A 17,490-nucleotide genomic window follows, 5' to 3' on the forward strand; every position below is an offset into this window, starting at 1 on the left:
GAGGCAGACAGGAGGTTGGCAATCATCATGGCTATTCTGATCTTAGATGCTGCCGCTCTGAATAGTTCGATTGATGTGCATCCGTTCCATTCCCTCAAGTTACGCAACCATGAGTTTTTTTTCTTCCTACACTTCTCTTGCCCTGGATTTTCCCTTGTATAATTAATTGAAGTATGTATGGTTTCCAATATTTCCATTCTTTTGCTGACTCTTCTCATGACTTCGTTGTTTGTTACATGCTCGGTCGATGATATCTTCAGCATTCTTCTATACACTCACAGTTCAAATGCTTTCAACTTTTTAGTAGTCGACGCGTTAAGTGTCCATTCTTCTATCCCGTAAAGCAGAGTTAAGAAAATATAACACGATGCTATCCTAACTCTCAAGTCTAATTTCAGTTCTCTTGCACAGTTATCTTAAAAAGTACCTTTATCATTTTATTGAAGTTTGTTGGTGCTCTCTCAATAATTCGAACTTTGATTTCTTTGAAGTAATCATTTGTGCCAAGGTAATTGTAGTTTTCAACTTGTTTTAAAGTTTTACCGTTAATTGTAAGGCTTTCATCATTATTTTGGGTTTTTGATATTCTCATAAATTTAGTTTTCTTGATGTTTATTGATAGTCCATATTCTTCTCCATACTCAACTATCTTGTTCATTAGCTTTTGGAGGTCTTGGAGGTTGTCTGCTATTACGATAGTATCGTCTGCATATCTAATGTTATTAATTGATGTTTCATTGACCCTTATTCCTGCTGCTTCTCCCTCAAGAGCTCTTTTCATAATTTCTTCAGAGTATGCATTAAATAGTAGTGATGACAATACACCCCCTGTCGCACACCTCTTTTATTTTTGAACTCTTCTGATGTGTGTTAATTAATACGCATGTATGCGTGCTGTTTATAATATAGATTTGTTATAATTTAAAGGTCATTGTATTGTAATTGTTTTGCTTTCAGGACATCCATTACCTCTTTGTAGCGGACTTTATCGAAAGCCTTGTTGTAATGTATGAAACAGACGTATATATCTTGGTTAACATCCAAGCATCTCTGGATTAGTACGTTGAATGCAAAGAAAGCTTTACGGGTACCTATCCAATCCAAATTGTGTTTCCATATCCATATCAAGTATTTGGTAAATGCATTTATGGATGATCTTTAAAAACATTTTAAGTGTGTGAGACATCAGGCTTATACATACTCCCTTACATAGGCATTCTTCATTTCTGCCCACGATTGTGTAAAATACTTAGGTTTTCTGTGCCATGTTGTACCGGCTTGTTTCCTTATGTCATAGTCCCATCTTAAATTTGAACGTCTTCTTGGTCTTTTGACACCTCTTGGATACCACAGATACCACAGATACCACAGATACCATAGTGTAATTCTAGTGGATTACCTATTGTCAATTCTTCTCGCTTAATATCCCGCTCACTGCCATTTTAAAGACTTAATTCTATCTATTACATCAGTAACTTGATTTTCTATCTGATCCATTTTATTCTTTTTTGATCTCTCTTTGTTATACCTAACATGCATCGCTCCATTGACCTTTGAGTGACTTTCGTGAGTGAATGTGTTTCGATATTATCTCTTTCTTTAGTGTCCAAGATTCGCAGCTGTATGTCATGATTGGTAGTATACACTGATCGAATGCTTTGATCAAATGCATTTCTACCAAAAGATGCCCAAGCCAGTTTCATTCTTCTGTTGATTTCTGGAAGTAAGGAGCTAGATTTATGTACTAATTGTCCTAGGTATACATACTGGTCTACTGTCTCAAGTGCAGTGTTTTTTATTATTACATCTTCGACATCAACTAGCTTGTTGTACATGGTTTTTGTTTTTGTCAAGTTTATTTTTAGGCTAACTTCATTGCTAGCTGTATTAAGGTCGCTTATAATTTCTTGTAGTTCTGAAGGTTTATTAGAAATCAGAACGATGTCGTCTGCAAATCTTAGATGGCTGAAATATTCTCCGTCAATGGATATTCCTTTATTCTACCAGTTCATTTTGCAGAATATATTTTCCAGAGTTGCGGTGAAGAGCTTTGGTGATATTATGTCTCCTTGTCGGACGCCTCTGGTAGTGGGAAATTCTGGAGTGTTTTCATAAATGTTTACCTTAGCTTTTGCTTGTGTATATATATATATATATATATATATATATATATATATATATATATTTGCTAAAGTTTCTATGTACGGTTTGTCAATGTCTTGGTTGGTTAAAGCTTCTATTACTGCCTTGGGATATATAAAATCGAAAGCCTTCTCGAAATCTATGAAGGTTAATGCTAGCGGTATTTCATGTTCTTTAACTCTACTCATTTCACGAAGCGTATTAATATGATCCATGGTACTGAACCCACTTCTGAAGCCAGCTTGCTCTCTCGGCTGTGCAGCATCTAATGCGTTTGTTAATCTGTTGTTGATGACCTTTGTGAATATCTTGTATATGATTGGTAGTAGACTTATAGGTCTGTAGTTTTTGATATCCTCTTTGCTACCTTTCTTATGAATGAGAATTATGTTTGCTGTATTCCAGTGGTCTGGTATGCATATCGATCTTAGGTAGTTCATAAATATGCCTGCTATGATTTTCTAGGTTTTATTGCCAACGTATTTAAGCAGTTCCACTGTTTTATTATCTGTTCCAACTGCTTTACCGCTTTTCATTTTTGTAATTGTCGATTCTACTTCTTCCAGAAGGACGTCTGGTACATCTTCTTGGTTACTGATTACTTCTTCAAGTGCCTCTGGGACTTTGTATAGTTCGCTGTAGAATTTAGTCACAAGTTGTATTATTTCTTCTGTCTGTAATTCTGTCTGTAATGCTGGTGTTTTCGTTTGTTAGAGCAAGGATTTTGCTTGTAGATTGCTTGTTTTGTTGCTGTAGATCCCCTATAATAATAGATAGCAATAAAAGTTAATAACAAAAGCTGTAGGTAACTTTAAAGTTTATATTACAAAATAAGATAGAATGTTACAGGGTGTTCGATAACATCGTGGTAGACCAAACTTATCTTTATTAAAATAGAAGGCCCTGTATGTTATTTTATATTCGAAATCTTCTTTACTTTCGCATTACAACAATATAGAGTTTTGTTACGTTATATTGGGTATTTACAAAGTTATAACTCATTTTCTATGAAAATTGTAACATGTTCAACTTCTTGTATAATTAAAAAGAAGCACAAAAATAATGATCTATATCTGCCACATTTTTTATTGATTGTAAAGAATACTTGTAGATGTATATAAATAAAAATTTGTAAAATAAATGGATTTTGAAATAAGTACTTTTGTGTTCAAGTATGGCTTGTGACTCTATAATGCTATTATACAGTGTGGAAACCACTTATGGAATAAAATTGTTTGTGTTCTTATTATAGAAAATAATAAAAAACTCTGGGACACGTTAACTTTTAAATTTAAATGTGCGCTTTTTAAACATAAATTTAAATGTACAGGGTGATCCACGCAAGTCTGGCATAGTCCATAATCCTTATTTTTAATGAAACACCCTGTATATTTTTATGTTTTTAAAAAATTCTTAACAACCTGATTTCAACGAACTATATCATGTAGGGTCTATAATGAATAATACAAGGTGAAATTTTGAAATTAATAATTTATCACGTGTTATGGTATTATTTTAAATTAGCTAAATACAGACAATACACTTCTACTCTAAGTGTTAGTATATTGGGGAAAATTTCTGTTTAGTAACCGTGTTAACATTTTTTGTCATGAATAGGTAAAACCTGTCTAGATAGTATGATAATTAAATTATATCGTTAAATAATGCGGATTGATATCAATCAGTTGTTGGTGTGTTGACATTTTACATTAAAATAAATTCCTAATTAAAAGCTAATTTCTTGGAGAAATAAAAATGAAATATTTAATTGAGACCCACCGAATTGAAATTTTAATGATGATCGGTTACGGGGAAAATTGTAGAAGTCAAGTTGAAGTAGCAACTTATTCAATCAGAAGTATCCTTAGTTGCCTAATATTGCACAAGGTCCTGTGTCTAAAATTTATGCACAATTCAGGAAACTTTGACATGTCAAACCATTAAAAAGAAAACCGAACTTCATTGAAGATGAGGTGAAAGTGGATATTTTGTTAAATGTCGCTGAGAATCCAACGTCAAGTTCACGTGAAATTGAACGTCAAAATATTTTGAGTCACACAACTGTCCTAAGGTGTCTCCATGAAGAAAAACTTCATCTATAGAAATTGACTTTTGTGCAGGAGCTAACAGAAGACGATCCAGATCGTAGAATAGATTTCTGCGAAAGATATGATATCCTATATGATGGATAAAATTAACAAAAATGAAATAGCTCTTGGCACAATTCTTTTTTCTGATGAATCAACATTTACATCGAATGGAGAGGTAACCCGACCAAACTGTAGATATTGGTCAGCGCAGAATCCTCATTGGATGCGTGAGACACACACGCAGTATCCTCAAAAGTTGAATGTTTGGGCAGGTATTATAGAAGATCATATTATTGTTCCTATATTTGTAGATGGTAATTTGACAGCGGAAAAATATTTAAGCGTGCTAAGAGACGATGCTCTTCCTTAGTTGGCTAACTTATATCCCAATCCAATAGATCCGACCCTACCGCATGAAACTGTCTGGTTCCAGCAGGACGGTTCAACACCCCATTATGCTTATGGTAAGAAATTACTTGAATGAAATCTTCTTCAATAAATGGGTTGGACGAAGGGGTACTATTGAGTAGCCAGCTAGGTCGGCCAGCTAGTCGGACGGCTAGTTTAAACAAAGTTCGGAAAGAGTTTTCTAGGAGACTGTGTTATTGCCAACAACAAGGTGGAGAACATTTTGAGCATTTATTTTAAAGTTATCCAATCAATTACCTCGGGTATTATATGAATTACTTGTGTTGAAGAAAATTATACTTAATTTCAAAATTTCACCTTGTATTATTCATAATAGACCCTACATGATATAGTTCGTTGAGATCAGGTTGTTAAGGAGTTTTTAAAAATATAAAAATATACAGGGTGTCTCATTTAAAATACAGATTATGGACTATGCCAGACTTGCGCGGATCACCCTGTATATTCAAATTTATGTTGAAAAAGCGCACATTTAAATTTAAAAGTTAACGTGTCCCAGAGTTTTTTATTATTTTCTATAATAAGGACACAAACAATTTTATTCCATAAGTGGTTTCCACACTGTATATACAATGTCTCTTTCCAATTAAGTCGGCACCAAATAGGACATTTTATTGTTAATATTGTGAAAAATTTTGCATGTTCTAAAACCTAAAATGCATTTATCATTATTAGATTTTATTAGCCGTATACGCAATTAGTCAAAAAATATGAATTTTATGAAGAATAAAGTAGGTACCTCTATTTTTAACAATATCGACAATCATTATTATGAAAATTTTATTCCAATTAAAACTACGGTTTATATTATCCATACAAACTACAGTTTGTACATATATAGAAGGAAAACGATTATGCTAAATGGTCTGAATTGTATAAAAATTGAGGTGTCTATTCTGTTATTCTATAAATTCTAATTATCAATTAGACGTTTGCAGTAAAAATTTCATTGGTCTGCCAGTGCATACCAGATTAAATATCGATGTATAGATAAATTGTATATGAAAATAGAACAAACTAATAATAAAAAAAAATAAAAATAATAAATAAATAATTTCCACAATTACTCATAAAATTACAACGCCCCATTTAAAATTATAAAGTTAATCGTTTATTGTTGAAAAGGAGTAAGCGCCATTTTTGACTGTTTTGAGTGATAGTAAAAACCCTCCTCTCTTTCTATATCCGCGTCATTTGGTGTTTAAAGGAAGTAAACGCTGATGCATTACATGGATATAATCTATACTGCGAAACTGCATTTAGTGTAGAAAGGAGGAAAGTCGCTGGCCCCCTTTCAAAACGTACGAAGTAAACGTCATGTGGTTTAGTCAATGTGAGGAACTTGGAGTTAAGATTAAAAGTCCGGTGACTTAGTGGTGCGGTCAAACGGACTGCTGCTGAGCTAATCGTCCACAAACGTATAGCCAAAAAAAATTTATATGACAAGAAAGGCGAAATTCGTAACAAAACTAATAGTCTTCTCCTTTGACTATATGCAGAACCTCCATCTTTCCAAAATTCCCCTACAAGGTCTGTTTTACCTTACACAATTGACTGTAAACGAGTTTAATATTCACAACTTTAAAACTGGTAAAAGTTTCTTTTACAAGGCAAAGGCAGTAGAGGTCCGAACGAGGTGTGTTCTTTTTTGCTGCATTATATAAATGTTCCAGATAGTGTGGAGGAACTGCTTTTATTTTGTGGCAATCCTGGACAAAATAAAAACAATACAGTAATCAGAATTTGTATGACATTAGTTGAAACGAGATTTAAAAAAGTAGAGCAGATTTATCTCATTAAAGGGCACCCGTTTTGTCTGGCGATAGGGATTTTGGCAATGTAAAAAAACTTTTGAAGCGCTTCGACAGAATTTTTTCTGTACACGAGTTTACTAAATTTATGATTACGTCGAGTGTGAGAAGAAAAGTCACTGTAATAGAAGTAGAGAATTATGATGACGTTTTGGATTTAAAGAATTGGTGGATCAATTTCTATAACTGACCAACTAAAACACAAACAGAAATAAGTTATACCCTTCCGTTTGTTTAGAGTTTTTGCTATTGCAACATTATTTCTTGAAAAAAAAGTTTTATTTTTCTATAAGTGTTGAAAGGGGTTAAGTGACTTGTACAAAAACATCAATTATACAAAAAGTAAAAGAAAAATTACCTTGTTTTACTCTAATGTAACTACTTATCAATATTATTTGATTAGGTCTACTCAAAAACCAATAATGAGAAATAATTTAGTAAAGCGTAGAATAGTATTTTGCGCTTTTCTCAAAATTTGTAAAATGTAATTTGTCTCCTTTAAGCAATAAACGATTTAAAAAAAATTTAAATTAGAAGGTGGAGTATCTTCTACCTCCCACTCATGGTCTAGATTTTTAGAAATATACGACAATAAAAGATTAACACCTATGTCTAGTATCTGAAACAATTTAAACGAGAGAAACTCAAAACAAACAGAAATTTTTACACAATACATTGTACAGGAATAGATAACACTTATAGAAACCGAAGTAATTATTAAAATGATCTAATAGTATAATTTTGATGTTTAAATGTTAAGACAATTTGTAAAAGCAAAATATGCTGTGAATAAAATATAAATATTGAATTTGACTTTATAACATTATTATAAAAATATAGTTGTTTAAGGTTGGTAAAGGATCTTGGAGGCAGTATGGGTTGCGCTGGGAGTTGGGCAATGGGCCGGTAACCCGTTACCGTAAAAAGTACAAAACCACGAAACCTTCAAATAGGCCCCGGATAGATCGGTCCTATCGACGACGACTTAAGCAAAGAAATATGGACTACGCACTCGGTACCTGGAACATCCCGACATTGAATAAATCGGGAGCACAGGCATCACTACTTAACTAGCTCCGAAAATAGAAAAAAGAACTAGCAGTAATACAAGAAACTAAATAGCTAGAGCATGGAATAAAAGACACAAAACGCATTCAATACTATATAGCGGAAAGATAGCAGAAAAAAGTGTTTGGAGTAACCTTTATAGTTGACAATAAGATGAAACATGCCATATAAAATTTAAAAACAGTAAATAAAAGAATATGTAAACTAAGAATAAAAAAATTCTTTAACCTCTCAATCATTAACATACATTGCCCAACATAGCATGGAAATAAAAGAAGATTTTACGAATAGCTACAGGGACTATACGACGCGACGTCTCACCGAGAAATGACATTAAGATCGTAGTAGGAGATATGAACGTTCAAATAGGCAAAGATGAACTTTTCTTAAGAACCATTGGTAAACATTCACTCCATCAAAATACCAATGAAAATAAAAAATTACTTATCAACTTTGCCAGTGGAAAAAACATGATCATCAGCTCGACTTTTTTCTCATACCGCGACATACACAAAGCGACATAGATTATGCCTGGTGGAACAACTACTAACCAAATTGATCATGTCTTGATAAACAAATTTTGTTCAGGTATACATGGTAGTGAAGATTGCTTTAAGGCACAAAAAATGACATTTGTTCAAAAAAGGGATGTTCTCATTGGGAAGAAGGCTTGTTTTAGATGTCTAAAAGTGGGACATTAGACAAAAAGATGTAAAACAAGGCTAAGATGTGTTATCTGTAGCCAAGCTCATGTGGTCTTGATGTGCCCCAGTTTAACAATAAGTCAAAGTAAGCATAGTAATAGTCAAAATGAGAACATGTCTTCTAAGGACCAGTCTTCATAAACGACCAGGCTTTGACTAACCAAACTAAAGGTCATGTATTTTTGCAAACGTTGAGAGTCACTTTACCTGGTATATTTGGTAATAGTAGAGTTGTTCATGCCTTAATTGATAGTGGGTCACAAAGATCATATATATTAAAGGACACAGCTTTAAAATTAGGTTATCCAGTTAAACGACAGGAAAAAATTGTTCATTGTCTGTTTGGAGGGTCAGAAGTTGCAAACTCTCATAACTGTTATGAAGTCACAATACAGGGTAGGAACTCTACATATTCTTTTGAGGCCTTAGATCAACTAACAATTTGTAGTGATGTGGCTCCAGTATTTCATGGTCCATGGAGGTAACAAGACTAGAACCTTAATATTGATTTATCTGATGATCTCCAACCTGGACCAATTGAACAGTTGCTGGGAGCAGATGTCGCTGGTTATTTGTATATAGGGGGTAGTCATAAGCTAGATTGTGGGCTAGTAGCTATAGAAACTCTCATTGGATGGACACTTATGGGAAAAATACCTACAAGTAGTAAACATTCTGATGTTGTCATGTCCACATTGAATCTTCTCAAATGATGCTTCCTTAAGTGAGCTTTGGGAGTTAAAAGCAATTGGTATTAAAGAACCTACAGATAGACATACCAAAGAGGAGGCTGCTTTAGCTGCTAGGAATTTTTTTATGCAGACTGTAAGTGTAGATAAGATGGGCCGCTACGAGATTCGTCTTCCTTGGTTGGATGGTCACCCTCCTCTCCCCAGTTATTGTGAGTTGTCGGAGAAAAGACTAAATTCCACTCTTCAAAAGCTGAAACATGATGGTCTTTTTGAAAGGTATGATGATGTTTTTGCTGAGTGGCAAGCTGAGGATATAATTGAGCTAGTTGGAAAGTTAAATGATGTTGATAACAGTCTAGGACATTTTTTACCTCACCGCCCAGTGGTAAAGGAAGAAAGTACTACCAAGGTACGTCCAGTGTTTGATGCATCTGCACATTCAAAGAATAAACCTTTACTTAACCACTGTTTAGAGAAAGGTCCAAATCTAATTCAGTTAATTCCTTCAATGTTTGCAAGGTTTAGAGAAAACAAAATATCAGTGATTTCTGATGTTAAAAGGGCATTTCAACAAATAGGTGTCCATGAAAGGGACTGTGATTTCCTCAAATTTTTATGGGTTGACACAGAAGGTCAGACAGTAGTTTTTCGTCATAAACGTGTGGTATTTGGTATTAACAGTAGTCCATTTTTATTAGAGATGACACTAGTGTACCACTTAGCAAGATACCTGGAAAAGGGCTCTACATCAGAATCATTGTATACTTTAGATGTTGTGAAGAGGTTAAGTCAAAGCTTCTATGTGGACAACTGCGGTACAAGTTTACCTGATGAAGAGATGGTGTCAAGGTTTATTACAGAGTCTGTAGCAATTATGGCAGAGGGAAAGTTCGAACTAAGAGGGTGGGAGCGTACAAGAAATTATGAAGTTAGTGGAACTGAAGAGATATGTCCTGTTCTTGGTATGAACTGGCATCCTGTACGAGATGTTTTGATAATTAATTTGAAATTCATAAGAGAGGACACTGAAAATATGGTGGTGACTAAACGTAGAATCCTTTCTATAGCCCAAAAAGTGTTTGATCCTATTGGATATTTATGTCCAGCTCTATTAGTGCCCAAACTCATGTTGCAAAAGTTGTGGGAGAAAAGCTTGGCATAGGACGAACCACTGAATGAAGTCATCTCTGAAGAGTTTAAAATTTGGTTGAAAGATTTACCTTATCTTGAGAAGATTGAATTGCCTCGATGGGTACACATGAATGGTGCGACATTACAGAGTTTAAGTATCCATGTTTTTTGTGATGCAAGCAAACTGACCTATGCTTGTGCCATCTTTTTGCGAGTGAGTTATTCTGGTAAAGTATTTGTATCTCTATTGGCTTCAAGAGCTAGATTGGCTCCAATTAAGAAATCAAATCTACCTCAAAAATGACTATTCCAGGTCTGGAGCTGCTAGCTGCTACTATAGGTGCCCGTTTGTATGTTCAGGTTGCAGAGAACTTGCCCGGAAATATAGAATCCTTTTTTTGAAGTGACTCAAGCACTGTTATTTCCTGGATACAACGCCAAGCAGAATGGGGAGTTTTTATATGGAACAGAGTTAAAGAAATTCGTAGCTTAACTTCAATGGAAAGCTGGCGTCACCTACCAGGAGTGGTAAATCCTGCAGACTTGTCATCACGAGGGTGCACTTCTAGACATTTGTTTCAGTCAAGATGATGGGAGGGGCCGAAGTGGTTATCTGAAAGCCGTGATAAGTGGCCATCTAGTGCGGCTGCTTGTGATGAAGAAGAAGTTAATGACGAGCGTAGGAAGACTTTGGTGACATCTCTTGTTAATGTTTATAATTCGTGTGACTGGCATTTTAGCTACTTTTCACAATATACTAAGACAGTAGCGCACCTAGAATTTACCTCTGGGGGGGGTTTAGGTTGGTCACCAAATTTTTTTTTATGATGTTACTTCCATTTTGAGTCCTTAAAATGTGTAAGTAACCGTGTCGGAATAGGGCTCGGGGGGGGGGGGGGTTTAACCGCCAAAACCCCCGCTAGGTGCGCCACTGTACTAAGATGGTACGAATGGTGGCTTGGATTCAAAGTTTTATAAAAAATTATCGCAAAGGTGACCAGAAGTATAAAGGTGAGTTGACTTCTGAGGAGTTTGAAGCTGCAGAGAAATTTATTTTGACAAAAGTGCAGCAGTAAAGCTTCTCAGGTGTGGATGATAAAAGGATTAATCATCTTGACCCATTTTATGTAGAAGGGGGTTTGATTAGATTGAGATCTAGAGTTTGTAACAGAAAAGATACACAGTATTATCGTTTTCCAGTCGTACTCTCATCTAAACATGAGGTAACCATTAAGTTAATTAGGCATTATCACTTAAAGTCTTGTCATGTTGGGATCTAAGGTACTTTAAGTTTGCTCCGAGAAAAGTTTTGGATTCTCTCAGAAAGGCGTAGTGTAAGATCCGTTATCTCCAATTGTGTATTGTGCCGGAGGTACACTGGAAAGCATCTAGGTTCATACTCCTCCTTTACCGGCTAACAGAGTGCGTGACGCTGTAGCATTTGAAGTAACCGGTATTGACTTTGCGGGACCGCTGTTCCTTAAGACCGGTGAAAAAGTTTGGATTTGTATGTTCACGTGTGCGATTTTCAGGACGGTTCATCTAGAATTCTGTTGTTCGCTATCAACTTCTAATTTTCTTCAGGCCTTACACCGGTTTGTGTCTCGTCGTGAAAGGCCGAAAACGATTTATAGTAATAACGGTACGAGTTTTGTGGGTGCTGAAAATGCCTTATCATGTCTGGATTGGGACGTTATTACTCGTGAGATGTCTGTGCAATGTATTCGTTGGCATTTAAATCCACCTACAGTAGCTTGGTGGGGTGGATTCTGGGAGCGTCTCATTGGTGTTATGAAACAGTTGTTGAGAAAAATACTAGGTCGTGCTAGTTTGGACTATGAGACTTTGCTAACCTTGTTATGTGAGTGTGAGGCAATAATTAATTCGCGACCATTAACGTATTTATCGGAGGATCCTCAAGAGTTAGTTGCCTTGACACCAGCGATATTTTTGCGGGATCAGGTGGACTGCGGGCTACCAGATTGTGATGCTATAGACAATGCTTCATTGTGTCGGAAAGTGCGTCGGGTTCAGACTTTGAGAGAGGAACTTCGTAAGCGATTCCGTTTGGAATATCTTGGACAGTTAAAACTGGTTTGCGCGAATAAAACTTACCGCCAGATGGCTTTTAATGAAATTATGTTTGTCGGTAACGATGGCAGTAAACGTTTAGATTGGCCTATGAGACGAATTGTTGAACTTTTTCATGGTAAAGATGGAAGTATTCGACTGTGCAAAATTAAGACAGCTAAGGGATATTTATTGAGACCTATCCAGTGTCTTTACCCCCTAGAGTGTTGTACTGCTCCTGAGTTCGAGCTTCAGAATGATGTGAAGAAGTCGATGAAGGATGACAGTGAATTAAATGGTACCCCACGTGTTCCTGAATTGGCTGCGAGAGACTCCGGTTCCGAAGACGAATACTGTGAGAGTGCGGGAGTGTTTAAAGTTAGTATTCCGACAAATAGTGCAAAGGTTTCTGAAGTGAAAATCACACGTACGGGACGGGCTTCTAAATTACCTAAACGTTATTTGGAGTAGTGACTGTCAAAAACTGTATACTTATTAGCAATTTTTAATTTTTTGTATAATGGTTTTGTAGTATGTCTCTTTAGGTTTTGTGAGCAATATTTTACTTTATCAGAATATTCCTCAGGTGAGAGTATGTCAGATGGGCCACGAAAAAGAAGAAATAAGAGACAGTATGAAGTAGGCAATTACTGTCATGTTATTGTGTTGATATTGTTACTTTGTTATTATTGCACATATAATATTTAAGTAACTCTAATACTGTATTCTGTATAAAATAAAAGCAAATAAAACCAAATCCAACCTACGCAAACCTCTTAAAACGGGTAGTTTTTTGGTGCTGCGACAGACACTAAGCTTTCGAGATGTGATATTTTAGGCATATCGTACGTATATAGTCAGCTTATTGAGTTACCAGTGTGGAATGTAAAATTTTAATTACGATTAAAATTTCAAATATGTAAATACCTGGGACACATAATGAGAAATCAAAAACTTTATTGCCAATTAATTATTCAAAGGAACGGAAATGATAAAAGTGTTCCTAGACTAAGACAAATTTTTGGCTGCAAAATGTATAGAAATAGGATAACACGACTACCACTGAGTTGTTCAGCTCTAAAGCAAACAAAGTCAAGATAACCATGATTATCGTAAACATTCAGAATGGATAGGTACCATAAGAAGATCGCTCGATGAAGTTGGCTTATCTGTTCCCTGATTTATTAATGGCAGAATCCGTAACCATTTGCAAAGAATTGTCAAACAAGGTAAATACATTGTGCTCACACAATGGCCTTAATAGGAATATGCACAAAACTAAATTTTTTACATTCGCCAAAAGGCCAACTAATGCCGACAAATCATGGTCGCCAATAAATCCATTGAGCATGTTTACAAATAGTACCTAATAGGGCTTTTATAATTGTAGCAATGATGATGCATTAGATAAGATCAAGAATTGAAATTGCACGTAGCTCCTTTACCAGAGTAAAACAATAATTTTCAATAAAACTCGGCAAGAAATGCAATGCTTAAAATCGATCCATTCTACTACTTTTTTTGAGAATATTTAAAACGAAAATACTCACTGTGAACCTATAGTAAGTAGCTGCACACTTATTTTACGATAAGAGATTAAAATATGCTACAAATGATTCACTCGAAATGTCATTTAATGAGAAGGAGATATTAAATGCTTCACATAATTTATAGAAGAAAGAAACAGGTAAACAGATGCGAAACATATTAATATAAGGAATTCAATTGCTAATTTAACCAGATTTTCAGCTGTTAACAAAGTACAAAGTGTAATATGTATTACTCATAAAATGTTCGTTTAAAACACGATAAATCTAAATTAAATAAACACAATAATAAATGAAACTTGTCAAGAGTAACGCACTAGGTATCCTTTACTATTTTCCATTTTGTTACCTATATGAGTATTTTTGACATATGTATATAGATTACAACTTACCACGTGCGGGACCAAACCATATAAAAACAAGAAATAAACAACAACACCACTTTTCCATTTTATAGTTTCTACAAAATAATCGGAACTAGGTATTTTATTATTACTTTTTGTGTAATAAATAGATTAACCTAAACGAAAATCTTATCTTACTTTAAGATAAATTGAGATAAATAGATTAGGAAATCGAATTATTAGTTGAAATTTACAAATACCTATACATACTTGACAAACAATATCTGTTTTGAGAATTTGATTTGCTATATCATTTCCTACCTAAATTACTGAACAATAAAGTAAATCTCAGAAGGAATAAGAGCCGTATGGCTTAACACGTTCAGCCCCGGTGTTATAATTTTTTTTCTTGTCCATTGGTCAGCATTTTATTTTTTATAAATAAGACGGGAGTCGTGGATACCTTCCCGCATTTCTGATTCATTTTCAAAAAAAATATTTGGCAATCGAGTTATTGCACAACATTTTTGAGGCATCACATTGATGCCTCACTGTCCGAGAACTATAAATTTGTTTGTCTGGACAGCGTGGCATTTACATGATGCCTAAAACTTGTTCATTATTGTATGAAGCGACGGAAGTATTTGACGTTATATTCTGAGTCATTCTTTGTTCGGTGCTCTGTGCGTACGGTTATTGTATGAGTGTAATATAAAATATTAGATTGCACTTGATAAGACTTGTAAGTTTATACGAAGAGCTTATGTTAGATGAAGTAGGAGTGGACGACCCTTATGCAAATTCTGGATCATCAGTTGATTGTATACCCAGTGACACAGAAACCTCGGATTCTTCCGAATAAATTCCTAGGAACCTGAGAAAATTACATGGCATCAGTGAAGTACCGGACGAACGCAATCTTGCAGTGCCAGGGCCTAGCGGTATACCAAAAATAGCGTTACGGGCCGTTGAAAACGAGGTAAGTTTTACTAAACTTTTATGTTCATTCTGTAAAGTCATACCTAATTTCTGTTTAGGATGACCTGATACACCAGACAATAGAAACTGTAATTTCTGCATTTGCTGTTGTCGCAGAAGAAGATGGAGGGGAGAGATCAGATTTTGACACTTCCGAGTTAAAAAATTTTCCGCAGACTAATTAGAATGCTGGGGTAAGACTGGAATATTACAACAAATTTACATAAACTCCTTATTTATTTTACAAACTATTTGTGACTGATGACTTGATCGATTATATAGTTGATCAAACGAATTTATACGCAGATCAACAAATAAGTGACCGTCCTGTTGTAGCCAAATCTAAATGTAAACGTTGGATACCAACTACAAGAAAAGAAATGGAAATATTTTTTGGGGTAACTATATGGATGGGATTGCTAAAAGCACCACGATTACGCGACTATTGGAGCAGAAATTACTTATTTGTTACCAATATAAGACACAAAATGTCTAGAAATCGTTTTGAGCAATTACTTTCAAATATTCACTTCAACAATAATGAAACAGCGCCACAACCAAACTCACCGTATTTTGATCGGCTTCAAAAAATTGCCGTTGGTTCAAAAACTTATTTTTAGATTTCAGCAAATTGTTACTCCAGGAGAAAAGTCTGTATTGACGAGACGATGGTATTCAAGCAATATATCAAAAATAAAAAACACAAATTTGGCTTCAAATTATATAAGCTTTGCTTAGAAAACGCCTACACTTATGACCTCAAAATTTACTGTGGAAAAGATAGCCAGGGTGGTCAAAATGCCTCTTTATCTGTTGTTCTATCACTTATGGAAGGGTTATTAGACAGTGGTCGTACTCTCTTTACAGATAATTATTATATGAACGCTCATACACTCATACGCCTTGCTCAGCCGTACAACTTACCTTGTAGGCACTGTTCGGTCAAACAGAAAAATGAATCGTCCCGAGGTTGTCAAGAAAAAACTAAAAAAAATGAAAAAATTGTCCTACAAAGTAATTTCGGAGTTGTAATGTTAAAATGTTGTGACAAAAGGGATGTCTTGATGATTAGTACAAAGCATGGAGAAGAAATGTTGAAACGTCTACACAAAGACAAAGAAATTGAAAAGCCCAAAATGATTGTTGATTACAATGATTCAAAATCCTTTATTAATCCCTCAGATCGGAAAAAAGCGTATTCACATTGCTTGAGACGAGGGAATAAATGGTACAGGAAATTAGCCACAGAATTATTGTTTGGTAGTGCCTTGGTGAATGCTCATATTGTATATACACAGATTACACAAACTAAATTGACTATAACAGAGTTCAAAACAGAAGTCGCCATAGAACTACTGGGTGAAATATCCGCTACTGAAACTAATATCAACGATAACACCGATGTCAGTCATGAACTTGTAGAAGGAAGAAAAAACAGATGTGTAGTTTGATACGTCAGAATGAAGAATGAATTGGGGCGGAAGGAAGCTCAAAACAAGTGTTCTCGTTCTAAATTTTTGTGCAACCAATGCAAAAAACATTATTGTATTTCTTGTTTTTTCTCAAAACATAATGCTGTTTTAAAATAATAAGGTGTTATATTATTATAATTATTTTTGGACATTCTAAATAAAATCTTTTATTTTTTTCATAAAGTTTTATAATTTCCATATCTTTCGTAAAAACCGTCTCACAATTGATGCCGGCACAATTGATGCGACGGTGTCCCAAATTCAAAACTTGTGATGCCTCACTGTCCCAAGAGTACTATTTAGTGAGGCATCATATTGATGCCACCCGGGGCTGAACGTGTTAAATCTGTATAAGTTACCAAATATCATGAAATGAAATGTTGGCTAAAATTACATTTTTCAGAGAAGTGTGGAACCTCTCATAGAGCAAAACCACAAAAACGTGGTTATGAGATCTAAGCGTACCTACTATTAATTTTAAGACTTGTCCTGCAAAAGTCCTGACTGAAGGGTTTTAAGGAAATTCGCATGTATGGCGCTTGTTCCAACCAACATACCTTTTACGCCAACCAACAACCAAACAACAAGTAGGCTGTAAAAACAGTAACCAATAATGTCACTGGTGTAGTTGTGTTCGCCCATGCGTGTGGTAGTGAAGAAGTTTGGAGGCCGTTGAGATATAAACCTTGTCGTCGAATCTGAGATAAGAAGTTCTGACTAAAATTTGATGTTCATTCCAGATTTTTGTTTATGTGTGTATGTCTGAAAGTGACAGCAACTGTATTTCTAATTACTATTGTCCCTGCAGCCGTCTTTAGGTCTTCAGCCAACTTCAGAACTAGTATATTGCACTAGTTTATTCTGTTATTGACTGATTGCGTTAATGGCCAGGCCTCGTCAGCTTTCAAGAGGCAACTATGCCACCAACAAGTCAGTTAAAGTCATAGACGTATATATACATGGACTGATCAGTCTGTGGAGCGAAATGACGACACCATCTTTTTTTTTTCGT

General features: G+C 35.0%; 1 protein-coding gene across 1 annotated transcript in view; it reads right to left on the reverse strand.

Moving 5' to 3' along the window:
• The window catches only part of LOC140439845 (uncharacterized), a 102,664-nt gene extending 88,448 nt beyond the window's left edge, over positions 1 to 14,216 (reverse strand). Inside the window, exon 1 of the mRNA XM_072530000.1 lies at positions 14,077 to 14,216. Coding sequence (XP_072386101.1) covers positions 14,077 to 14,134 — 58 coding nt within the window. The 5' untranslated portion in view covers positions 14,135 to 14,216. The remainder of the gene's footprint in view (positions 1 to 14,076) is intronic.
• Positions 14,217 to 17,490: the final 3,274 nt, after the last annotated feature.

Source organism: Diabrotica undecimpunctata, chromosome 4, assembly GCF_040954645.1.
Source record: "Diabrotica undecimpunctata isolate CICGRU chromosome 4, icDiaUnde3, whole genome shotgun sequence".
NCBI classification, from domain to species: Eukaryota; Metazoa; Arthropoda; class Insecta; order Coleoptera; family Chrysomelidae; genus Diabrotica; species Diabrotica undecimpunctata.